General features: G+C 48.2%; 2 protein-coding genes across 3 annotated transcripts in view; one reads left to right on the top strand and one right to left on the bottom strand.

Annotated features, from left to right (window-relative positions):
* CDCA2 (cell division cycle associated 2) overlaps positions 1-8,407 on the bottom strand; it is a 29,941-nt gene extending 21,534 nt beyond the window's left edge. For both annotated transcript variants that reach the window (XM_044278921.1, XM_044278922.1), the window contains exons 1-4: positions 8,384-8,407; positions 5,566-5,991; positions 4,673-4,806; positions 4,062-4,206 (exon numbers count right to left, since the gene is read on the bottom strand). In XM_044278921.1, coding sequence (XP_044134856.1) covers positions 4,062-4,206; positions 4,673-4,806; positions 5,566-5,980 — 694 coding nt within the window. In that variant the 5' untranslated portion in view covers positions 5,981-5,991; positions 8,384-8,407. The remainder of the gene's footprint in view (positions 1-4,061; positions 4,207-4,672; positions 4,807-5,565; positions 5,992-8,383) is intronic.
* A 608-nt stretch (positions 8,408-9,015) lies between these two features.
* KCTD9 (potassium channel tetramerization domain containing 9) lies at positions 9,016-25,152 on the top strand. The gene is made up of 12 exons (XM_044278920.1): positions 9,016-9,154; positions 9,535-9,659; positions 16,038-16,081; positions 16,326-16,422; positions 16,507-16,565; positions 18,855-18,983; positions 19,072-19,139; positions 21,917-22,012; positions 22,717-22,866; positions 22,951-23,056; positions 24,155-24,288; positions 24,371-25,152. The coding sequence occupies exons 1-12, from the start codon at positions 9,107-9,109 to the stop codon at positions 24,485-24,487; spliced, it is 1,173 nt and encodes a 390-aa protein (XP_044134855.1). The 5' UTR covers positions 9,016-9,106; the 3' UTR covers positions 24,488-25,152.
* Positions 25,153-25,635: the final 483 nt, after the last annotated feature.

Genomic DNA, 25,635 nt, shown 5'->3' with positions numbered 1-25,635 from the left:
AGAGGGAACAGAACTTTCTGACCTGCTTGTTGCTTTTGGTGGCGAACAGATCTAACACTGGGGTCCCCCACATTCGGCAGATCTGGCTGAAGACGCGGTGATTTAAAGACCATTCGGCCTCCCTTAAGAGGTGTCGACTGAGATAATCGGCCACCACATTTTTTTCCCCCTTGATATGCACCGCCGAAAGGGACAGAAGGTTTCTTTCTGCCCAACAAAAAATGCCCTTTGACACTTCCGCCAGTGAGCGACTTCTGGTTCCCCCCTGTTTGTTTATGTACGCCACGACTGTAGTGTTGTCTGTTAATATTCTTACGTGTCTTGGAGAGGGAATTTTGTAAAGGGAAAGGAGAACTCTGTGGACAGCTGACAGCTCTCTTAAATTTGAGGAGGCGTCCTGCATGTCTCTTCCCCAGGATCCTTGAACTACCGCTCCTGAAGAGTGACCTCCCCACCCTGAGTTGCTGGCGTCTGTTGTAATGACCATGACATCTCTTGGGCGCCAGTGAACTCCTATGCTCAGGTTCCCTTTTACTCTCCACCAGGTTAGTGACTGTTTTACCTGTCTGGGAACGTGAACCTTTCTGTCTAGAGACGAGTTCTTTCCGTCCCATGAAGATAGGAGAAAGGTCTGAAGGACTCTTGTGTGACTCTGGGCCCACCTTACTGACGAGATTGCGGCTGTTAGCAGTCCCAGTACCGCCATGATGTCTCTTATCGAGGACCGATCTTTGCTGGAAAAAAGAGACACTGTCTGGATTAAGTGAGACTGTTTGTCTTGAGGAAGAAAGGACATTAGACGCCTTGAGTCCAACAGCACCCCTAAAAACACTTTTTCCTGACTGGGGATAAGGTCTGATTTTTTGGGATTTATTATCCACCCTAGAGTTGTAAGACAGTCCTGGATTTGTTTGAGGCGTGAATGTAGAAGTTGGCGCGACTCCGCAAACACCAGAAAGTCGTCCAGGTACGGGACGATCTGTACCCCCTGAAGGTGAAGGAACTTCATGACATCTGACATTATTTTTGAAAAAACTCTGGGGGCAGAGGATAGGCCGAAAGGAAGGGCTGTGAACTGAAAATGGGACAATCTTCCCTGATAATAAATTGCGATCCTCAGAAAACGCTGGTGCCTGTGGTATATTGGGACGTGGTAGTAAGCGTCCTGAAGGTCGACGGTAGCCATAAAGCAGTCCTGCGGAAGGATCTGAGTGGTAGATTTTATGGTCTCCATTTTGAATCTTTTGTAAACGATGGATTTGTTTAAGGACTTCAAATTTATTATCAGACGAAAGGAGCCATTTGGTTTTTTTATCAAAAATATAGGGGAATAGAAGCCTTTGCCGTGTTGTTCTTCCGGAACAGGGATGAGCACTCCTTTGAGGATTAAGGTAGTTATTTCTGACTCTAGGGATGCCTGTTTGTCGGGCTGTTGCCTTTGGTTGATACAAAAAAGACTTGGGGGTGGGGAAACAAACTCTAGCTTTAGGCCCTCCTTTACGGTACGAGTGACCCAAGGGGAGGCGTGAATTTCTTGCCAGGCGGAGGAGAATTGCTTTAGCCTGCCCCCTACCTGGGTTGGCGTGTCACTGGGTAGGGCGGGTAGAGGTTTCTGGCTTAGGAAGGTATCCTCTTCCTCTACCCCTAGAAGGTTGCCATCTTTTTGAGCCATCCCTTTTACTCTGATCAGATCTTGCCCTTTTTTGACTTTGAAAGGAGCGTCTCTGTTGGTAAAAACGGTTATCAGAGGGGAAACCTTTTTTCCTATCGGAGGCCTTCTCCAGAATATCGTCCAGGGCGGAGCCGAACAATCTATCCCCCTCACATGGGATGGAGCACAGGCGGTTTTTAGAACCTGCGTCCCCAGTCCATGAACGGAGCCATACCGCCCTACGGGTCGCATTGGCCAGAGCACTGCTCCTTGCAGAGAGTCTAACCAAGTCGGCCGAGGCGTCTGCTAAAAAATTGGATGCTCTTTTCAGGGAGGGAAGAGAGTTTAAGATCTCCTCTCTGGACGTACCCCCCGACAGATTGCTCTCAAGCTGGTCTAGCCAAACCGAGAGGGTTCTGGCCGTACAAGTGGACGCTATGCTGGGGCGCAACATTGCTGTATTTGTCTCCCAGGATTTCTTTAGTAGGTTTTCACATTTTTTGTCCATTGGGTCTTTCAGGAGACCCATATCCTCAAAGGGCAGCGAGGATTTTTTAGAAATACGGGCCACTGGCGCATCTATTCTGGGAGTTTTGTCCCACAAATCAGAGTCAGATTCCGAAAAGGGGTACTTGCGTTTAAAGGCGGCCGAGACAGTCCACCTTTTATCAGGATCCCTCCATTCCCTGGAAATAAGGGCTTTGAGGTTATTGTGGATGGGGAAGGATCTCTTCTTTTTCTCCCCCAAGCCCTGAAAGATTTGATCGTGAAGGGACTGAGTCTCTTTGACATCTTCTAATCCCAGCGTAGATTTAATATCCTTCAGTAGGGACTGTGTTTCCTCGGGAAAGCACATAGGCCTCCCTGCGGCCTCCTCAGAGGATAAGGAGACCTGATCATCCTGCAACTCCCCTTCATCCAGATCCACCTGCTCTGATATTTCCAGATTTAGGGAACGGGAAGGCCCAGGGGAAGGTGCCAGTTGTCTAGAGTCAGCTGCAGCCTTAATCTCTTCTCTAATGAGGGTTCGCATGGACTCCACGAAGGAAGGGGATTCTTCAGCGATAACCCTTTCAATACATCTAGGGCAGAGGGACTTTTTTGGGTCCGACACCAGGCCCTTACGGCAACCACCACACTTCCGGCGCCCCGAATCCCCTTTGGCTTTAAGCTTCCTGGACTCACTGTCCTAAGGGAATAAAACAAACTTTGTATAGGCCAAAGAGGGACCCGGAGTAATGGTGGTGAGGGGTCAGTATAGTGAACTACGGACACCCAGCGTGTAGAGGGGGGGGGGGGGGGTTCGGGATCCCATAACCTGTATAAACCTACTGCTAGGAAGGACATAAGGAAATAGGGATTACTCCCCCCTGGGAGGAGGCTTACCGGGCTGAGGGCCGAGACAGCAGGATCACCGGAGCGTTTGGACGACTCTCTGTCGCTGGAAGGCATCTCTGCAGATCACCGGCGCAGGAGGATAAGATTGCTCTTTTTAAATCTCCCGCCGCGCGCAGGAGCGTCCCGCGAGAACCTCTTGCCCAAGGAGATCTCGCTCCGCTGACGTCACCACGCCAGATCCCGCGCGAGTTCCGACGGACTCGCAAGCCCGGGGATGCCTGAAGACAGGGCTTACTCCGCAGGATCGAGGAGGGGAGGCAATGCGTCCCCGGAGTCTCTCAATCCCTGCACCGACCCTCCTGAACAACAGGGAAGGGACCAGGCCGGTGCGGTATTCAATTTCCTGGATGACCCCAGGAGCGGCTTCCACGCACGTCCGAGGACAGGAAACAACGACTGGTAAGGTAAGGGGAGGAGGCTCCTTAAATCCTGTGCTTCCTCGTTGTTTCCTGTCCTGGAGGCGGGGACACCCTCCTGTGAATGCCGTTGTGGAGGCGCCGGGGAAAAGAGGTCAACAGCAAACACATTACCATGGAGGCAGCATCCTTAAAGGGAACCCGTTGTGTTAAAAATGCAGAAGGTTACAGAGCAGATTGATAGTTTTGTGGGAGAAGATTCAGCAGAACTTGCAATTCATACATTTTAATATCTGGTTATTCTGGGCTTAGGACACACGAGTCATCCTAGAGAACCCTTTAATCTCCGGTGGACAGCTAAGGGGCAGAGCTTAACTAAAGAGGTGGCAGCCTTAATCTTCAGATTCAGATAAGGCAAAGGGGAGGCTTCTGCTGCAGCCAGCCATCATACAGCCAGACAGGGCAGTGAGGAGGACATGGCCGAGTTCCTGGGACACAAAATGTTCTAACTGGAATAGGAGACAAAACGGGCCCAAAGAGGGAGGAAGGGCAGAGTTTGCGTTTGCACGTTTTATGTTCAGCGTTTTATTTTAAGACAACCACTTATTTTTTATGTGTAGTCGCCCTTTAACCCCATCAACTTGCTGTGGCCTCACCTCTCCCAGAATTCAACTCCTCGACTTCTGAAAATCCTGTAAATGCCAATTTTCCCTCCGTTTCCTCAACCGCCTGGAAAGCATTCCGGAAAGCGGCGATTTTCTGTCTTAGTAAGGAGTTTCGTGGTGACGAGAACGGGTTACCCTGGTAAGACAACAGAAGAATGATAATTACACTCACTGGGAATTTATTTTCTTAAGCCCCCGACAGAGAGAGAGAGGATCCACCTCCAGAACAAAAGGAGCAGCCTCTCTTCCCACTTCAGAGGTTTGCAGAGCATCTTTTTGCAGAACGAAAGTACGGAACGAAACCCCGTAGTGCTTCCGTAGGGTTCTGTTCCGTCCTTCCGTTCCGCATCTCGGGATTTGCAGACCCACTGAAGTGAATGGGTCTGCATCCGCGATTCGGAATGCACATGGAACGGGGCCTGTGTATTGGGATCCGCAAATGCGGTCCGCAAAACAGCCACGGAGCGCACACGTTCATGTGCAGGAGGCCTAAACCCAGATGAGGAGAAACCAAAAGGTCCATAGCCAAGGCCTTCTCCGGCTGTGCAGACACGTCATGTTGTCGAGGAGTGGATTTCACAGGATTCAGATCCAGCTTTTACCTCGGGCTCCGGTTCGCTCTTCCTGTTGCTTCTCTGGAGTGCAATCTGGCGGATTAAGAAATTCATTTCAGGCGACCCCCGGACCCCGATTGTCGACCTGCGCCTGTGTTTATGCAAGGATCTTGGAGATTTGCCTGCAACAAATTAAAAAATCCAAATAAGATCATAACCAAACAAAATACATCCGCAAAAACGTATTAGAAGGAATGCAGTTCTGTGTCTGTGCCTCTGTCTCTCTAGCGACTTCTATGTGTTTTTTTTCTGTCATTCTCCTTTATTTTTTATGCCTTATTATATATATTTTAATCATGTTACAATAAAAATGATATATGTTTTACAACAGTACTGTGTGAGCGCCGTTTTCTGTTTCTTTGCTTTCTATGCGTAACTGCAACCTAATCTCTCAGTCGAGCTCAACTTGTCTCCTCTCTGAAGATGGATTTTAGCAGTGAATTTAGAAGGAATGATGAGTGCAGGAAGGAGGAGGAAAGGTGTCTGATCAGTGGACAAAGAGGTAGTTTTCTCTGCTAAAATATACTACAAAGTTTCTCATCTTCGCGCTCCGGTGCTGTACATGCGACCCTAGCACGGCTAGAACTCTCCTTGGAAGCGATTCATTCTCACGCAGGCGTGGCGGGTTCTTAGCACGCTAGGCTCAACGTACAGCACACGATCCGGGAAGTGGCTGCGACACAGGAGCACAGCGCAAGCCGGATAACCCCTTTAAATGTTCAGAACAGTAGAAGACTGTCAGTAAGCCCACTTCAATCAAGGGATACCAAGGCTGCCCACTTAGACCACCCTCAAAAGGGTACAAGGAAGGGAGGTAGGGGCTAAAATATACAGAAAACTGCTCACGTCATTGACATTACAGTCTCATTCATGGAGCTTACCGTCACCGGCACACTTGGTGGTGAAGCTTTCACTAGTGATGTCCAGATTTTCCACAGTGACCGTAGAGAAGTCCATGGGGGTGCTACATGGCTGCAGGTCCTCAGGTGACCCCTCGGATCTCTTAGGGGTGAAGACATTGACATCGCTCAAGGCTCCTGGTTCGTCTCCAACACTGCTGCCATCTAAAGTCTTCACTTCACTCTTCTCCTGAAAAATATTTTCCAACTGGGATGGGGTGATGTTCTCCTTGGACTCGTCATTGCTGATGTACCTGGAGTGCGGCAGCTGCGCGGAGGGGATCGGCTTGTTGTACGGGAGCGAATGCTCCTCCTCCTCGGTCACTATCTGATAGGACTGCTGTTCAGTCTGCGGCACCGAGATGGGGATCTCTTGTAGGACGTTCCTCCTGGCCATTACCTTCTCTCCTAGAATGAAAAGCAGACGTAATCAAAGAGCGTCACCATTGTAAGACCATTCACAACCTATGCTTACTGTCAGTGAATTGACACACACTAGAGACCTAAAAGGGTTTGACCAAGCCAAACTATTGCCTATCCACAGGACAGGTGGGAAGTTTCTTACTGCTAGGGGTCCAACCACTGGGGTTGGGAATGGGTTGAGCAGGTGCACTGCCGTATGGGATAGCCGGAGATCGCCAAGTACAGCATCGGGCCATCTACACCACCCCACAGTTCCAGTGGCAGTGCCCATGTGCGACCACTGCTCCATTCAAACGGGGCAGCACGGAGCCTACACCATCTGCTGCGACCCCCACCGGTAAGAAACATATCCCCTCTCCTAGACTATGACTGTATGAGGAGACGTAAACACTTATTTCTGGTATTGAGATCCGACAGGATGCATCCATTCTATTAGGATGCGGTTCTGCGAAAACGGAAAAAAAAAAATATATGAAAAAAAATTGCTAAATACATTGAAAGTCAATGGGTGAAGGATCCGTTTTTTTAGGCTGCTAAAAAAAAAAAAAAAAAAAAAAAAAAGATCTGTCACCTTTGACTTAGGGCTCATGCACACAAACGTATTTATTAACTTTTTTTTTTTGGGCGGACTGTATGTGGAACCATTCATTTCAATGGTTCCACAAAAAAGAAAAGAAAAAGGAAGTTACTCTATGTGCATTCCGTTTCCGCAAAAAAAACACGTCTTACTCTTGCCCGCATAACGGACAAGGATAGGACTGTTCTATTATGGCTGAGCTGTTCCAGTCCGCAAAATGCGGAATGCACATGGTCATCCATATTTTTGGCGGATCAGTGTTTAGCGGACCGCAAACTACATATGGTTGTGTGCATGAGCCCTTACATTGTTTTCAGTCCTGGATACGTTTTTATGCCCGAACACAACGTGCGGCGATTTTGTATCCGGTCATTAAAACGAAATGATTCTGGTACGGAAGACGTCCTGATGCATCCTGAACGCATCTCTTTCCATTCAGAATGCATGGAGACAAAATTGAACCACCCCCCCCCCCCCCGATATTGCGATCCTTTGCCGCATGTCAAAACCGGAAACCAACAACGCAAGTGGGAAAGCAGCCTAATACACCAGCAGCACAGATGTCTCTCCTGTTTGTTTCAATTTATCAGTGCAGGTACAAAAAAAAAAAAAAAAAACACGTATCAGAGTTCAGAGCGTTGTGTAGACGGCGTACAATTGTAGCAGACGCTCAGCAGTGAGAAGTATTCGGTTTTCACTTTTCAGCCTCCTGACGTAGACAAGAATGTTTCCATTCACTGACTGCAAATAAGGCCCTATCCACATAACCGTTTCCGCAAAATACGGATGTGGTCCACGTGCGGTCTACACCTTTTAGCTCCATGTGCTTTCTGCAACCGCAAAAAGACAGAATACGCCCTGTACTTGTCTACAGAATGCGGACAGCGTATCCCTTGGAGTCAACGGGTCTGCAAAAAATGCGGAAGCGACACGGACCGCATCTGTATTTTGCGGATCTGCGATCCACGGACCACAAAACGAATAGTATGGGGTGCAGGGACCTAATCCTATCAAGGTGGGTTTACTCAGGAGTCAGGACTAGTGTTGAGCGAACTTGTGCTTTAAGTTCGGCGTCTAAAGTTCAGGTTATCGAAGAATCGCGTTACGGATTCTAAATTCTGTTATGGTCCGTGGCAGCGGAATCCATAACGCGATTCTTCGATAACCCGAACTTAAAACACAAGTTCGCTCAACGCTACTCAGGACAACTCCGCCACCCAGCTGGATCCCCGCTGCCGATCCCTATTGTTCCTCCGCGTTCACTAGGATGCTGCGTGTCCCGCTGCGGTTATTGGCGACATCACTGCCGCCAACTAAACGCAACAGTTGGCAGCAGACCCCGGAGAACAGTGGCAGGGCACAAGATCTATATTGGGGCTTATTAACACACTGTTAGCCGTCCCTTTAAAATTTACATAGAGCTAAACGCCTCGAGCGCCAAGCTGCACCCCCAACACAGCGCCCCCCTAGACAGAAGGCGGAACAGGACAACTTTTTATCAGGGCCCCCGTCCCAATTCCCATCTTAAAGCGACAGCTCAGATTATTCCTATTTTTCTAGTCCATAACACTATAGAGAAGCATTAGTACATAACACAGAGGGAGATATATATATAAGTGCCAGCCTAAGGTGAGAGCAGCATACACATGCCACAGAGGTGTATATATATATCTATCAGTGCCAGCCTAAGGTGAGAGCAGCATACACATGCCACAGAGACCACTGAGGTCCCATACACAATAGGCCTACAGTAAGTGGCCAGCACTCGGGCAGTATACGACACGGAGCATACATACGTACAGCCGCACGGCACCCACACCGCTGCCTTCTGATTCAAAATTCAAATATACCCGCGTCTAGATCCCTCCGCCAAAGCTAAGTAGTCCCTCCCACACACTTGTTTGCCAGCTCACGGGAAAGACCCCCACTCAGCGTCAAATAATACCGTTCTCACTATACATGTTCAGTAGCACGTGAATGTCGCTCAAGAACCGACCATGCGTTAAACTAACTGGAAAAAAAAAAGTCCGCGGACGGATACCACGTTAAGCTAACGGTTAGGTGTAAAACTGTCAGGAAGGAAAAATAGAACCGCGCCTGCGCGAGAGGAACGCATGCGGGTTGCTTTCTGAGTGGCACGTTAAACGCCATCTTTAATTTGGGAAAGGTGTAGACTGACAGACGCTTCCTAGAATAATACAAAGGGGTTTGTGTTTTTTTTTCCTTTAGGCTTTTTTGCCCACCACAAAGATGGCGATTAAGCACTCATAGGGTTTCCGAGCCACGAAGACAAGAAAGGAGAAAAAAGGAGCAGCAGGTGGCGCTCCATGTATCACAATGAAAAGTTACTAGAGACGCCCTCCATTGGCTGGTAGATAACTCCGCCCAGGTGAGACGTGATTGGCTCCCGGGTCCTGTGGGAAGGCTGGTGATTGGTTGGCGGCGCTCGCTGTCACGTTGTTCTGCTTCGGTCTTCCGGGTTAGCAGGGGAGGCTGCCTGGAGTTGGGAGGGAGACCCCGAGTATGAAGAGGGTCACCCTGTTCGTGAAGGGGAATGCCCGGCATGGGAAGGTGAGCGGCCACTGTAGTGATAAGTGGGGGGTGGGGCACATGGCATGCCAGCATAGCCACTTAAAGGGCATGTCCATTCACCAGCAAACTTTAATAGCCAAAGCTGAGCTGAGCTCCTAGCAGAGAGTCCCTGCTGCCTCTCCTGATGGGTCTGCTTTAGTATCTGCTTGATGTCATCACAAATCTGGAGCATGTTTATGTTGTGCTGTCCCTCTGTTATTCCTCCTGGAAATGTCTAAATACATAGACAACTGGGTGTTAACCGTTCCTCTTATCAGAGGGTCACGTCCCTACTGTCAGCACAGATGAGATGGCTGACCGCAGTGTGAATGTCCTTCTCCACGGCAGCCGCAGTTGTCATCCTTTCCTCTCTGCCGCAGGTCGTTGCGCTGCACGGATCTACAATCTCCGATGTTCTCTCCCTCGCCAGCTCCAAGCTGGGGATCCGGGCAGTGGGCGTGTACAATGATAAAGGAGGACTGATCGATGACATCGCCCTGATCAGGTAATGCAGCGGACCACGTAAAAGATTGTATAACCAGTCTCTGGGGGGGGCAGACATGCTGGTTTATACATTAAAGGGGCTTTCCATCTTTGGGGACCCTCCTCCGTGGCCAGACCTGCAGAACGCAGCTTAACTATGTCTGTGGGGCTGGTGACGCGAGGGGGGGTGTAGTGATCGGGCCGTCAGACTGGAGCGCTGCATCGGTAGCAAAGGAGCTGGACAGGTAAGTACCCTTCCCTCTGCAGGTCTGGCCACATACCCAAGGGGCACCGGAAAATGGAAGACCTCTTTAATGTTGTTTTAACCCTTTAATGATAGGTTAACACAATCGGGGATTGGGCCAGCCCTGAGGATCTAGAAGGAGGCGTCTAAAAATGGCCTATGGGGTAGAGGAACACAGTGAGTCCACATACTGGGGGTGGGTGGTAAGTGGCTGCTCACCAGGACCCAGAGGTAGCGGAGTACAGTAGGAAACACAGTGTTATAATGGCGGTTCATGTTGCCTCTGGTCTGTGCGCCCTGCTAGGCCATTGTGCTTGTACCTCGTCTCAGTTTGGTTCTGTGAGGGTTAATCTCCCTGTGTGTCTGCATCTCTTTGGCTCGGGTTCCTGAGTTTGTGTCCTGTCTCTGGTCGTGCAATTTCAGATTCTGCTGGATCTTTGCATGTTCTGTGTCTGGATTCTGTGATGTCCGTTCCTTAGGTTCTGTTTGGCTTTGTTCACTATCTGACTTTAGCCGTTGTCCTAGTTCTGTTTGCCATGTTCTTGAGTCTGTTCCATGTATGGTCTGAATTCCGTCCAAGTTTTCTTTGCCAGTGAATTCCCTAGTTCTTGTCTGATCTGCCTTGCAAACTTTCTGCTGCTGGACCTGCTATGTCTGGACTGTGCTTTATAGTTCTGTGCCTGTTCCATCCTGCTAATTCTATGCACATGTGTCTGTTGTGTCTGAACTGTGTCCTGAAGTCTGTTCTGTGGACTTCTGGTTCTGTCTATGATGTTGCTTTTGCTTCCGGTCCTGTACACGAGTGATTCCAACCTGTTTTGTCAGCTGCCAACTACACAGACTATTTCAAGAGGTAGTGGCTTGGTGGCTTTTCTGCAGCGAAGTCTAGATACCTTTATAGGGTTAAAGGGCGAATACCAGGGGACCTTCACGATCACGCCCTCAGGTCTAACCCAATGCCAAACCAGTTTGTTGGTACAGTGGTTTCTTAACCATTGTCCGTAGCACACAGGACCTCCAATCTCATGATTAGAGGGTTCCCTGTGGGGGTTGTTTCTAAAAAATATATACGCAATTCACAAAGTTAGGGATATTTGGCTTTCGGGTGAAATTTATGGAAAACGTAAAAAGTTCCGGCTACAGTGATATTTTTATCATGAAAGTCGGGCATTTAGGTAGAAGCAGCAATGGTGATTTCCTCATCCCAAAGAATTTATTGAAACAAAAGCCAACCCCAGTGCTGGGTATACCGCCACAAAATGTCAGTGTCTCAGTAACTGGTCATGTGGCCTTCAGCATCAATTACAGCTTAAGAACAGCTTACAATAAGTCGACTTATTGTAGGCTGAGGCATGGCATCCCAGTCTTCTTGAAGAGCGGCCCTCAGGTCATTGAGGTACAGAGTTAGGAGCCTCTACACAACGACTCAGCCGATCCCATAGGTTTTCAATGGGATTCATGTCTGGAGAAAGTGCAGGCCACTCGATATGAGGTCCCCCAGTCTCCAGCAGCCGTTCCCTAATGATGTGACTTCGATGAGCTGGCGCATTGTCATCCATGAAGATGAAATTAGAATTGGACTGGATTAATGATGTTCTTCAAGTAGTATGGGCTTGTCACTGTACCATTCACAAAGTGTAGGGCAGTTCTGTATTGACTAGACACACCTGCCCACACTGTAACACCACAACCATCAAAGGCTCGTCTGGTGACAACCGTGGCTGATGCATAGCGCTCTCCTTGACGTCTACAACATAGTTGGTGGCCATCATTTCTGCTCAGCGTGAATCGACTTTAATCAGTAAACGGCACTGAGGCCCACTGGTCCCTCGTCCAGCGTAGATGCTCCCTGGCCTATGCAGGACGATGACGCCTGTGCCCGGTCGTGTGGTCAGGTACTTTGCAGGTTGTCTAGCATGCAGACCACACTGATGTAAATGGTTTCGAATGGTCTGACGTGACACTCGGGTGCCTTTACCTCCCTTAAATGTGCCTGGAGTTGTGTGGCATTCATCATCCGGTTCCGCAGGGCATTGTTCACAATGAAGCGGTTATCAGTGTGGGATGTGGCCAAAGGATGTCCACTTCTATGCCTTTCTGTGACTCTTCCAGTCTCTCTGTATTTCCCATACAACCTGTTAATGACACTCTGTGACACTAAGCTCAGTGGCCACTTCTGTCTGAGAACATCCTGCTTGAAGCCTCACAATGGTGAGGTACTGTTGACCAATTGTTAGGTGTCGTCTTGGTCTCCTGATGTCAAAATGTGAACAGCATGATGAGGAGGACTGTTTAAATACCAATTCTAATTGAACCAGGAAACTTACTGGGCGATTCATGGATCAAACACTGGTTGTGAAATCTGCCGTTAAGCTCCTTGTTAGAGAACAGCAAGTTGTGCAAAAAGTACTGAAAGGTTGGACATGTGCATTCAAGAGTTTGGAGAAGGTAAGTTCACCTGTAAAGGTTAGAGTGCATTTTAGGTTCATCCTGAAATTTCACCCACAAGCCAAATATCCCTAACTTTTTGTGAGTAGTGTATATAGTATAAAATACAAGCAATGGATAAAAACGGAAGGCCTGCTGATGTATCCACATGAAGAATGACTACATCTGGTTGCGCTAGTGTCACCCTAGTGTTAAAGCAATCCGGCAGAGGAACGAACAGCCTGCTGTAGTTCTCCAGATTCTGCATAGCCGTATAGTGCTGTGTGCCCCCAAACCCCATAGACAATAATAAGATCCAGCGGGAATCCGGACGCTGCCTTCCTGGCATAAATGCCAGGATTCAGCTGGACAAAAATTGCTGCACACAATATTTATGCCAGGGAACAGCTGGATCCCATTATAGCCGGAAGGCTCTTCCTCTGCCGGGACAGCCTGCCAGATTGCTTTGAAGGGGTTACCCGATATCTAAAATATCCACCCCAATGCCCGGGCCCCTTGTTTGGATCCTTGCATGGCCACCGCTGCATCTCCCCGTCGCTCGGATCAAAACCTCTGGCGACAGGGGGGGTCGGCAAATAGCAGGCTGCGATGGGGAGGAGCCACTTGAGGCCAGATGTTTTGCAGGGATCTGGAGTGACGCAGGTAAGTATAATGTATACCAGGGGCCCGGGCATTGGGGTGGATATTTTAGATATTGGATAACCCCTTTAATGCTAGCATGAAAGTAGCCTAGTTCAGTGTGTATTTGTTTTTATCTTTGATTATTCCTCCCCACCATCATTTTTTTTCTTTCACACAGACTTATGAAGGCTTCTATTTTGCGGGACAAGTTGTATTGTTTTTTTATGGCATCATTTTATTTACAATGGCTTTTATTGGAAAAATTGGGCGGGGGGGTATTCTTTGTGGGGTGAAATTAAAAACAATAACACAATTCCGCCAAGGTTTTTGGGTTTTGATAGGACAGTGTTCACTGTGAGCTAAAAATGACGTGATGACCTTCTTCTGCGGGTCAGTGCGATTACAGCGATACCAATTTTATATGGTTTTTATTTAACATAAACAAACCTTTGAAAAAATGTAAATTTCCTTTGCATCACCGTATTCTGACGCCCATAGCTTTCTCAGAGCTGTATGAGGGCTTATTTGGTGGGGCGGGCTGTAGTTTTTATTGGCACTATTTTATGGTACATGAAACTTTTTATTCAATATTATGACTGGCAAATTGGATTTTTTTTTTCCACTTTACAGTAAATGTTTAAAAGTTTTAATAGTTTGAATATTTTCGTCGATACAAATTCCTTTTTTTTATTGTTTTTATTTTTATATGTAAAATTGGTTAAAGGGGTGGCTGGAATTTTTTAAAATATATTTTTAGGGCTACTTTCCGGCACTGAGTTCCGTCACAGGGGCTCTATACCGGAAAAGAACTGATCAGGATTATCCCCATGCATTCTGAATGGAGAGTAATCCGTTCAGGATGCATCAGGATGTCTTCAGTTCAGTCATTTTGACTTTTCAGGACAGAGATAATACCGCAGCATGCTACGGTTTTATCTCCGGCGAAAAAAACTGAAGACTTGCCTGAATGCCGGTTCTGGCATTTTTTTCCCCTAGGAATGTATTAGCTGCCGGATCTAATACCAGAATGCTGGATCCGTCCTTCAGGTCTGCGCATGCACAGACCTTTAAAAATGAGACGGGAAAAAAAATGGATCTGTTTTGCCTGATAACACCGGAAAAACGGATCAGGTATTGCAATTTTTCTGACTGATCAGTCAGAAAAAATGACATCCGTTTGCATACAGTTTGCCTGATCAGGCAGTCAGTTCAGGCAACGGAACTGTCTGCCGGAATCAAACAACGCAAGTGTGAAAGTAGCCTTAAAGGGATTCTGTCACCTCCCCTCAGCCCAAAAACGATTTTAAAGCAGCCATGAAGCACAGCTTACCTGGATTAGGCTGTGCTCTTTTATCTTGTAATCCGTCCAGCAGTTTCTGCAAAAAACGACTTTTATTGATATGCAAATGTGTCCTGAAGGTGCCCAGAGGGGCGTTTTGTTCCTCTTAGAGAGCCCAGTACCGCCCCTCTTACAGTGCCCAGCCCGCCTTCCTTGCACTGTCTAACCGCCCCCAGCCTGCCACAGCCTCTCCTCCCTCTCCTCCCCCTCCCTCACGCCGAACGAACTCTCGCACAGGCGCAGTAACCACTGAGGGCTGCGCCTGTGCGATCAGCAGGAGACTGAGGGCAGGAGCTTCATCCTCGTCACTGGGCATGCGCCGAGCCCAGTGACGTCCAATGCTCGCTCTTCCCTGCTGACTGAGGGAAGAGCGAGCATTGGACGTCACTGGGCTCGGCGCATGCCCAGTGACGAGGATGAAGCTCCTGCCCTCAGTCTCCTGCTGATCGCACAGGCGCAGCCCTCAGTGGGTACTGCGCCTGTGCGAGAGTTCGTTCGGCGTGAGGGAGGGGGAGGGGGAGGAGAGGGATGAGAGGCTGTGGCAGGCTGGGGGTGGTTAGACAGTGCAAGGAAGGCGGGCTGGGCACTGTAAGAGGGGCGGTACTGGGCTCTCTAAGAGGAACAAAACGCCCCTCTGGGCACCTTCAGGACACATTTACATATCAATAAAAGTCGTTTTTTGCAGAAACTGCTGGACGGATTACAAGATAAAAGAGCACAGCCTAATCCAGGTAAGCTGTGCTGCATGGCTGCTTTAAAATCGTTTTTTGGCTGAGGGGAGGTGACAGAATCCCTTTAAAATAACATATTTTTCATTTTTTTTTTTTCACTGTAGTTTTTAGTCCCCTTAGAGCACTAGCGGTTTTCTGACCATAGTTTGCAATACAATACTGTTGTAATCTATGGGATTTTTACTGGCTTCCTAGTAAGCCCTTCCAGCTCACTATGACAGGCCTAGGAGCCTTCACAAGGCCCTGGGCTGTCATAGCAACTGATCAAAACCCCACGGTTTTGCCGTAGGGGCTTCAATCAGAGGAGAGAGGTAGCCCCCTCCCTCTATTTAACCCCTCAGATGTCAGTCGTTGTTGACCGCACCGGGTTAAACGACCTGGATCAGTGTTATCTGTGGTCCAGCCATTACAGCCGGCTGGTATTACACATCTGGCACCCGCTGCTTATGGATTGGGCTCAGCGCTTGAGCCTGCTCCATACACTCCTCCCGCTCCTTGGATGTACAGGGTCGTGAAGCGGTTAAAAAACAAATTTAAATGGATCCCCAAACAGCGCCATCTGGATGGATGTGACGGAGGATCCTTTTACACTGGGCTTTTCCCACATCCCGATGCAGCTTGGGGCGCAAACAGTCGTTACTACGATCATTCTTCCACCATTCGGTGTGCAGTGATTTTTGGCGCCACCTCATAGATGTGATCACCCAATAAACAAGCATTTTTTTTGCTCCGGATCATCGGCCTGTGAAAATGGGCTCTAATTATTGGGGTTAGGGGACCCCCCATTCTAATGACAGGTGGGGTAAAACGGGTCAGAATAGAGAAGTCCAGCACTGGTCAGTATTACTAGAATAATATCCGACCAAGACCTCGGGACACAGTGCAGAAGCCCACGTCCACGTGTCAGACAGCACCCCTGTAATAGGTCGGGGTTCCCCTGCGCTGCGGAGTACAGCGCTGCTCTGCAGGTCATATTTGCTGTAGTCATGTCTTTTATGCTTCTTTGCTCTTTCCTAGAGATGATGACGTCTTGTTTGTGAGTGATGGAGAGTCTTGCATAGGTAAGTGAACCCGTCGGGTGCCCTAGATGAGAGCGGCCCCGATATGGAGGCATTACCCCGTTGTGTGCACGCCCATTATTAGTGTACCCCCTGGACTGCATGGAGAGACGAGCATGCTTCCGCCATTCACTGTGAATATGGCCGCCTGTCCTGGTGGGTTGGAGGTCCGGCAACTCCCTCTCAGGGTGGGCTGACGTTTATGGCGCATCTCGTAAGTGTTAACGGTCGATCCTCCGTTTTCCAGATGACCTGAACGAGCCGATGGTCACAGAGCCGCTGACGGGAGGGCACACGGACTGGCTGACGCTGAACGTTGGGGGCAGATATTTTACCACTACGCGGTAAGGCTCTCGTGTATCCTGCGTCTGTCAGAAGCTCCGAGATGAGGACCGCTCCTTCTTACTCCATTTTCTCTCTTTCTCCAGGTCGACACTTGTGAGTAAGGAGCCGGACAGCATGCTATCTCACATGTTCAGCAACCGAGGTGGGTCAGGGGTAGCGAAAACCATCCTAACGTTATTGGTGCGCCCAAGGCTGGTTTCATACGGCTGCATTTGGCAGTGACTGGTACTGCAGACCTCTGGTCTTTAAAATGGCATCCTCTCGCTAGCGCAGCAGAGGCTAATGTCAGCAATCGGCAGTGATGCCAATCACAGACATTTAACCCCTCAGTTGCTGTGGACAAAATATGACTATAGCATCTGGGAGTACTAAAAATGGGAGCCTTGCACTTGCTGGCCCGGGCCACCTTCACCCGGCTGAGATCAAGGTAGGTTGGCTGTACTAGTAAAGCCGATTACTCGTATATTCCATTGCAGGCCTGTAGGTGGCAGCACTGCATTGAAATATACTGAATCCAGTGTGCTATAATGCATAGATGCAATCTAATGATTGCATGTTATAGTCAACTATAAAAAAAGGAAAAAAAAATTAAAAAAGTTTAAAAAAATATTCAATTCACCCACCTTTGCCTAGAATAAAAAAAATGAAAACTATAAAAAAAAAAAAAAAATTTTTAAAACCATCATGGGCATTGCTGCTTCTGAAAACACATGTACTATTAAAATATATTCAGCGTAACGGGAAAAAAAATGGCTCATTTTTTTTTTTTTGCCACTGCTGATTGCCCTTCCTCCGCTCTGTATCTGTAGGTTATGCAAAAAGGTTATGGCGATGAAATGAAATTATTTGTAAATTTTTTTTTTTTTTTTTTTTTTTTTTTTTTTTTTCAGTATTAAGGGTACTTTCACACTTGTGGCAGAGGATTCCGACAGACAGTTCTGTCGCCGGAACTGCCTGCCGGATCCATCAAAACGTATGCCAACTGATGGCATTTGTCAGACGGATCAGGATCCTGATCCATATGACAAATGCATTGAAATGACGGATCCGTCTCTCCAGTGTCATCTGGAAAAACAGATCCGACATATTTATTTATTTTTTTAATTTTTTGCGGTCTAAGCATGCGCAGCCCGCGATGCCGTATCCGTTTTGCTGCGATATTATCTCCATCCTGAAAAGCAAAGACTGAACTGAAGACATCCTGATGCATCCTGGACGGATTTCTCTCCATTCAGAATTCATGGGGATAAAACTGATCAGTTATTTTCCGGTATTAAGCCCCTAGGACAGAACTCGGCGCCGGAAAAGAATAACACTAGTGTGAAAATACCCTTAAACCACAAAACTATATAAATGCGATATCGCCATAATCGTACTGACCGGAGAATGAGGATAACAGGTCAGTTTTACCACATAGGGAACGCCTTAAAAACAAAACCGATAAAACTGTGGGGGAATTGCGTTTTTTTTTTTTCCTTTTCTATTTGGAATTTTTTCCAGCTTCCCCTTACATAGTATACAATAGTAAATGGTGCCGTTAGAAAGTACAACTTGTCTTTCAAAAATAAGCCCTCATACGGCGATGTGAATGGGAAAATAAAAAAGTTATGGCTCTGGAAAAGCATGGAGTGAAAAACAAAAATATATAAACTGAAATTGCAGGTTATTGAAGTTGTTAAATTGGTTTTCCCAGAATAGGATATTGATGACCTATCTTCGGGATAAGTCATCAGTATGTGATAGGTGGGGGTCCGACTATCAGGACCCCTGCTGATCAGCTGTTTGACGAGAGGTCCTCCTTATAGGCCAATGACGTCATGTTCTTTGGTCCCGTGGCCTAGGTGCAGCTTATTCCCATTCAAGTGAATGGGCTGCAATACCAAGCACAGCCACAATCCAATGTACGGCGCTGTGCTTGCTATTCTGTGAGGAGGCTGCAGCACTCGCCGGAACACCGAGGCCTCTTCAAATAGCTGCGGGGTGTCGGAGCCCTACAGATCAGATATTGATGATCTTATCTTGAGTACAGGCCATCAATATTTTACTCCCGTAAAACCCCTTTAAGTAAATAGAAGCTGCAGTACTGGGCACAGCCACTACAGAACGTGCGGCGCTTCAGTGCAATTTGATATCGATGTCTTATTGTAAGGAAAGAAAAACATGAATAAAGCTTTGAAACCTCGCACAGGGAAGTTCATCCTCGCAGGGATAGCGGGTTTCGGGTGTGAGCTCCATCAGATCAGTAGAGACAGTGAACCCTGGAGAGGTTCCCATCCCAAAATGCGCTATCCTGAGACCGAGCACATGCGGCTTGTCCTCCATCGCAGGCAGTGCAGCAGACATGCCTGGTAATGTCCGTATTGTTCCGCCCATCATATCCGCGCAGTGCGGTAAATCCCCTGATAGAACCGTATTCTCTTCTGCTTTCCAGATGCCTGGGGGAACAAGCGGGACCACAGGGGGGCTTTCCTCATAGACCGCAGCCCTGAATACTTCGAGCCAATCCTCAACTATCTGCGTCACGGACAACTGATTGTCAACGACGGCGTCAATCTTCTGGGTGAGCACCGCGGGGGGAGCCTTTACCTACCCTGTGTGGAAACCCATGGGTGGGGGATGGGAGAAGTAACACCGCTCTTGTGTTGCAGGCGTCTTGGAGGAAGCCAAGTTCTTCGGCATAGATTCCCTGATAGAACATCTGGAGCTGGCGATAAAGGTGAGAACGGTGGATCCGCGTAATTTGAACTTAAAGGGGTTATCCAAGACTACAGACCTCTTCAGAGTGGCCGGACCCGCGGCGGGGTTCACACTTACCTGGCTCCCGCCTGCATCGGTCCACGCCCGGCTCGGCAGGTCTCCAGGAATAAACGTCCTGTTGATGGGTGTTACTTGACCGCTGCAGCCAATCACTGTGATCCAGGTCACCGCTGCGACCAGTGATTGGCTGCTGCAGTCATGTGTCGCCCATCAACAGACCTGGGACCTCTGGAGGTGGCAGTGGAGCGATGCAGCTGGAATTTTATTTTATCAAATTTTTTTGTCAGTCTCCGACCAAGAGCAATAATTTTTCTTTTTCCGTCGATGTAGCTGTATGAGGGCATGTTGTTTTTTTTGTTTTTGTTTTTTCCTCCTCTCCTGACATGTCTGTTTTAGTAACTTCTTGCATTCCTTATGTAATAACAATTCTGGAGCATCTGTTCTTCTGACCCCATGTTGTGCCATTCCTCTATTATTCCTGCTATAAGTTACAAATGAGTTCCTAACAGTTTGCAATGAAGGTCCAGCTGGGTGTTACCAGTTGGGGGGGGGGGGGTCTCTGCACAGTCTGACAATCAGTGTCGCGCATCATTTTTTATGATGATCGTCTATGGTGTCGCACATGACAGTCACAGATGAATCCATTTTTTTTGCTACTGTCGTGTCGCAGTGCCACACCATAGACTATCACTGTAAAAATTGTCGCTCGACATTGGTGCTGAACAATGTCGCGCAACACATGTCGTCGTGTAGCCCAAGCCTAATAGAGGAATGGCACAACATGGAGTCATAAGGATAGATGCTCCAGAATTGGTATTACACGCGCATGTCAGGAGAGGGGACAGGTCCTCATTCTTGGGGGAATGGGAAAAACCAGCAATACCGCCATTTTCTCTTTATGTTTTCAATGTGATGTCTGTGCTGCATGAATAACATTATTCTGCGTGTCAGTGTGATTACCACCATACCAAATACATACAATATTTATTTTTTTTCACTATTTTAGCACAAAAAAAGCCCCCCACTTTTTATTTTAATTTACATTTTTTTAATTTTTTATTATTGTGTATGTGCGCGGAGCTATATGACGGCTCATTTTTGTGGGACAAGTTGTCGTTTTCATTTCAACCATTTTCGGGTAAAAACCATTTTGATTATGTTCCATCTGGGGGGGGGGGGATTCTTTTTAAAAAAAAAAATTCTGTAAAAGAAAACAACTTTTTTTTATCAAGGGGGGAAAAAAGGGTGTTTTTCTAACTTGGTGATTTTTTTTTTTTTTACACTAATTCTTTTTTTTTTTTTTTTTTTTATCTTTATTTTTAGAAAAAGCATAAGATTAATACATAGACCAGTGTCAATCTCATTAATGTGAAAAATATAGCAGTATATAACAAATCCATCACATCTATGTATATAATATAAAAAACCTAGACATGCCTATAACCCCCCACCCCCTCTGCCCCCCTCCCCCCCATTGGCTGCTGTCCCCCTCAATTCAAACAATACAGCATATAACAAATACATTATTGAATTCTTATTTTTAGCTCTTATTAGTCCCACAAGGAAACTGTGACCTGCCATTGTTTTGATCTCTTGCATGGTATTATGCAAAAGTCAGGCCTGGTGGCCTTCATTAGACCTTCCCCCCCCTCCCTGCATGCCGTGCAAAGCATGCACATGCCTCAGCACCCTGCAGTCTCATTCAGTGGGGTGACAATGTATGAGAGCCCCTTCCCACTGAAACCACTGAGATGCCGCAATCGCTAGTGACTGCAGCATTCAAGTGAGTGAGGCTGAGCTGCAGTACCAGACACAATCTGTGCACATGGGTGGCGCTGTTTTTGGATAAAAAGGAATAGCCTAGGAATTCACTACTTGTGCCTAGCTCACACTTCAGTGATTGGGTAAGTGATTTCCATCAAAGATTGTGAGCCAAAATCCGAAGTGGTGGCTACACAGAGATCAGCTATAATGGAAGGATTTCCTCCTGTTCTGTGTTTTTGACCCGCACCTGGTTTTGGCTCACAATCACTGATGGAAATCACTGACCAAACACTGACGTGTGATCCAAGCCCCAGAGAATGTATGTTGGGGAACAGAAAGGCGCACTCCTGCGAGATCAGACTACGCAGGGCGGCTTGTTTGTAGTCTGTAACCATGGAGATACATGGGTCTGCACAGGAGCTGTAGACATAATAGTAGGATTACTGCTGTGTACATTAATTGTAAATGTCAGCATGATTAACCCCATGAAACCAGGTATACTGCCTATTAGGGATGATCATGTTGAGTAAAATGATCGCATTGTAGTTCAGATCTGTGGCCCCATTTTAGAGGGATATGCACTTTATTCAATGCTAAGTAGATGCTCAGAGCACCGAGGGGTAGGCCTGGCCCTTCGGAGCACCAAGTCACCACAGCCTTTCCCCCCTTAACCACTCGCCCTCCTCCTGAGTAACACGGCCAGTCCTCCTCCCCATCATCCTGTCTGGCCCTGTAATCCCAGGCATTTACCGACGCATGTGCGCTCGAGCGGGCGGCGGTGCTCCGAGGGGCTCTAATATTGAATTAAGTGCATATTTCTCTGCAACGGGGCCACAGACTGGAACTACTAAGTGATTTACTCGGTAGGATCATGCCTAATCGGCAGTATGCCTGGTTTCATGGGGTTGACCCTGCTGACAGATGCTCTTTAAGGAAGCCGCCCCATAGTCACTTCTTTCTGATTGACTGTAGAATTCCCAACCGGCGGAGGATCATTCTCCCATCTCCAGGAAAGAATTTATACGGTTTCTCCTCGCTACACCAACCAAATCCGAGCTCCGCTGTCAGGTGAGCCGTAAGAAAATATCCGGTAATCGCAACGTACGGGGCAGTCACAGGTGCTATTGTTTTATGGTATCGGCCTCTCGATTGTACAGAAAAGGGATGTTACAGTATCCTTAGGATAGGCCTTCCACATCATGACACTGCACAACCCCTACTTAAAGGGATAGGACATCAATATCTGATCCGTAGGGGTCCGACATCCCACACTCCTGTTGATCAGTCGGTTACTGCAGCACTGCTGCCATTGAAGAGAATGCTGCAGTAACCAGCTCCGACCACTAGACGATGGGTGGCGCTGTGTACTTCCAGTGCAGACTGCCAGCATTAGAGCTACTGCACCGCTGATCGGCGGGGTACTGGATGACGGACCCCCACTGAACAGATAGTGATGGGCTATCCGGATGATGGGTCATCTGTATTAAAGGGGTTGTCTTATAAAGACAACTGTCTTGTGCATAGAAGGCAAGTGTCTGATCATTGGGGGAACAATTCATTGCAAGATCAGGGGCCGTTCTCCGCCCCTTGGATGGCGCGGTAGTCTTTCTTGTTTATTTGCCGCTCCATTCAAACATGATCCTGTGGATCGGGGAGACGTGGTCTTCCTGGGACGACCCCTGTAAAGTACGATGCAGTTCTACTATTTTCCACTACGATATATTGCATCCCGAGGAATTCGCTTCTAACCGTTGGGTTTGACAACGTCACAGGGTCTGAACTTCAGCGGAACCGACCTCTCCCGCCTGGACCTGCGATACATTAACTTCAAGATGGCGAATCTGAGCGGCTGCAACCTGACTCAAGCCAACCTGTGCGGGGCGTGCCTGGAGCGGGCTGACCTGTCCGGATCGGTGTTGGATGTAAGCCGCGTATGAGAGGAGCCCCCCCCACAACCAGAGCGCTGCAGGAGCGCCGTGGTTATTAATGACCTTTTCTCGCCTTAGGCGGCCAATCTCCAGGGCGTGAAGATGCTCTGCTCCAACGCTGAGGGCGCCTCGCTGAAGGGCTGCAACTTTGAGGACCCATCAGGGCTGAAGGCAAATTTGGAAGGTAAGAGTCAAATCGTGAAGGGAATCCATCATGTCACCTTGCATTCAGCAGGACGGGGGGGGGGGGGGGGTAGAAAAGGGACGCGCCAACGCCTTTAAATTTATTTCAGCAGTGTATATGTGTGTGTGTGTGTGTGTGTGTGTGTGTATATATATATATATATCTCAGACAGTATATTTTGATACTGTCTGATATGCCACATCAAGGGTAGGCAACCTCCGGCACTCCAGCTTTTGTGAAACTACAACTCCCAGCATGCATACTTGCTTTACTTTTTACCAGAACTCCCATAGAAATGAATGGAGCATTCTGGGAGATGTAGTTCCCTGTGCTACATACATGGACACATGAACATAACATGCATGCTCGGCACTTTCCTACATGCGTCTGTTATGCTCATGTCTAGGGACCGGGTGAGGGGCGTTCTGCTGAGACCCTTGCCTTGGGTACTAGGAAGGCTTGTACTCCATGCTGACTATCAGCCATGATCCTTCTGTGCTTCCTGTTGTAGACTTAGTTCCTGGATGGCTTGCATTTTTACACTGCAGTTTGTACAAGCAGGGCTGCAGTGTAAAGCACGATGGAGCAACAGCCTGTGTAGACATGGATAGTCAGTAATCCTAGCTGTGCCGTAATGGGGCTGAATAGCATATGGATATGGACGCTATATGTTTGCCACGGACTGTTGGCTCTCATTTTAAAGGGGTCGTCTGTCCTGAGACAACCCCTTTAACTAGCTGAAGCTTGCTCCCACTAGAAGCAGTGACTAATGGAAGAAGATTGAAGTGTTTGTCCAGGATCGATGACTCTGTCCTAGTAGTGGACAGAGCTGGTTACTGCAGTGCTGCTCTCCTTAAAGGGGTTGTGCCAAGTTTACAAGTTATTCCTATGCCCTTGGCACAGCCCCTTTAACTTCAATGGCCGGAGCTGTGTAGTACTGGCACCAGAGCTACTCCCAATCAGCGGAGGCGTAGCGTGCCGGACTCCCCCTGGATCTAACATTGATGCTCTCTCCTATGAGGTTAAATCCTGGAGGACCCCTTTAAGCAATTGCAGGTCCCTAATATCTCACGTGATTGCCATTTTGCCTTCTCTCAGGTGCCAATCTGAAGGGGGTGGACATGGAGGGCAGCCAGATGACCGGGATAAACCTGCGGGTGGCAACTCTGAAAAACGCCAAATTGAAGAACTGTAACCTGCGGGGTGCCACCTTAGCGGGGACAGACCTGGAGGTAAGGGGCGGCGGAGCTCATCGCCTGCTCACTGGGGGGGTAACGTCTAGTGGCTGATGTTTTATTTGCCCTTCTCCTCCAGAACTGTGACCTGTCGGGCTGCGACCTCCAGGAGGCCAATCTGCGAGGGTCCAATGTGAAAGGTGCAATATTCGAAGAGATGTTGACCCCACTACACATGTCCCAGAGCGTCCGATAGACCGCGAGCGTCTCCGTCCATCGCTGGCGTACTGGATACGCCCGGCTTACTGCACTGGGGCGGATGCATATAACCTCTGTACCGCAATCATTTACTCTCTCTGATTTTCGCGCCTCTTGTGCCCGTGGGCTTACATGTGGCGGTGCATGGCATACATAGGTGACCCAGAAGGAGCAATATGGCGCCATAAGGTGGTGCCAGCCCAGATCTAATCTGTTAGGGGGCGGCTCCCGCCATATCCTGTACCTGTCAGCCGCTGGCTATGGGGGGGGGGGTCACCTATTATGTTATATATCGACTATATCGGAGTTTGCCAAGGACGTGTAGAAGCCGCACGCAGACGTATAGTCTATGCATATACAATCCATATCGTGTAGCACAATAGTTATCGGGATGTATAGGAGCCGTGGTTCTAGGGGGAGACCTAAGGAAGAGGAGCGGACGTGACCTGTAGGAACCATGTAGCACATCTGGATGGAGGGGAGACATCCTATCCCACCCGTGTCGCCCCGTGTACTGTGGCCTAGCCGCCATGGGTTACCAAGTGCCTTACGTGATCTGTCACAGCTGCTTCTGAAGCAATTTCTCAGTTATGCAAAATGGCAGTATAAATGCTGAACTCTTCCCCTCGCCCCTATATAGTCAATAAATATTTTTGGAATGATTTCTTTGTGAGCGGTTTCCTTCTGTATTTGTGTGCGCTGTGCCCCTCTAGACCTGCGAAGCAGCGCCACTCTCCTGTATAGGCTGTGTTTGGTATTGCAGCTCAGCCTCAATTCCTTGACAGAGCTGAGCTGTAATACCAGGCACAGCCTGTGGGCAAGGGTGGCGCACTTTCTAGAGAAAAAAACAAAAAAACATTTTTGTGGTGCGGAGGCACAGACAGAAACACCACGGAAGCACTCCGTAGTGGTTCCGATCCGTGTCTCTGTTCCGCATCTCCGTGATTGTGTACCCATTCAAGTGAACGGATGCAGAGTGCACATGGGCCGGTGCCCGTGTATTGCGGACCAGCTGTATGCCGGGCGCACAACGTTTGTGTGCAAGAGGCCTTACCAGGACCAGTTGTATCTAACTGCAAATAACTGAACAATTTCTGAGCCAGACTACATGTATTTAATATTATTTTACTCGGGACACCTTAGACC

The sequence above is a fragment of the Bufo gargarizans genome, chromosome 2, assembly GCF_014858855.1.
Source record: "Bufo gargarizans isolate SCDJY-AF-19 chromosome 2, ASM1485885v1, whole genome shotgun sequence".
NCBI lineage: Eukaryota > Metazoa > Chordata > Amphibia > Anura > Bufonidae > Bufo > Bufo gargarizans.
This window is presented reverse-complemented; position numbering and strand designations above follow the sequence as displayed.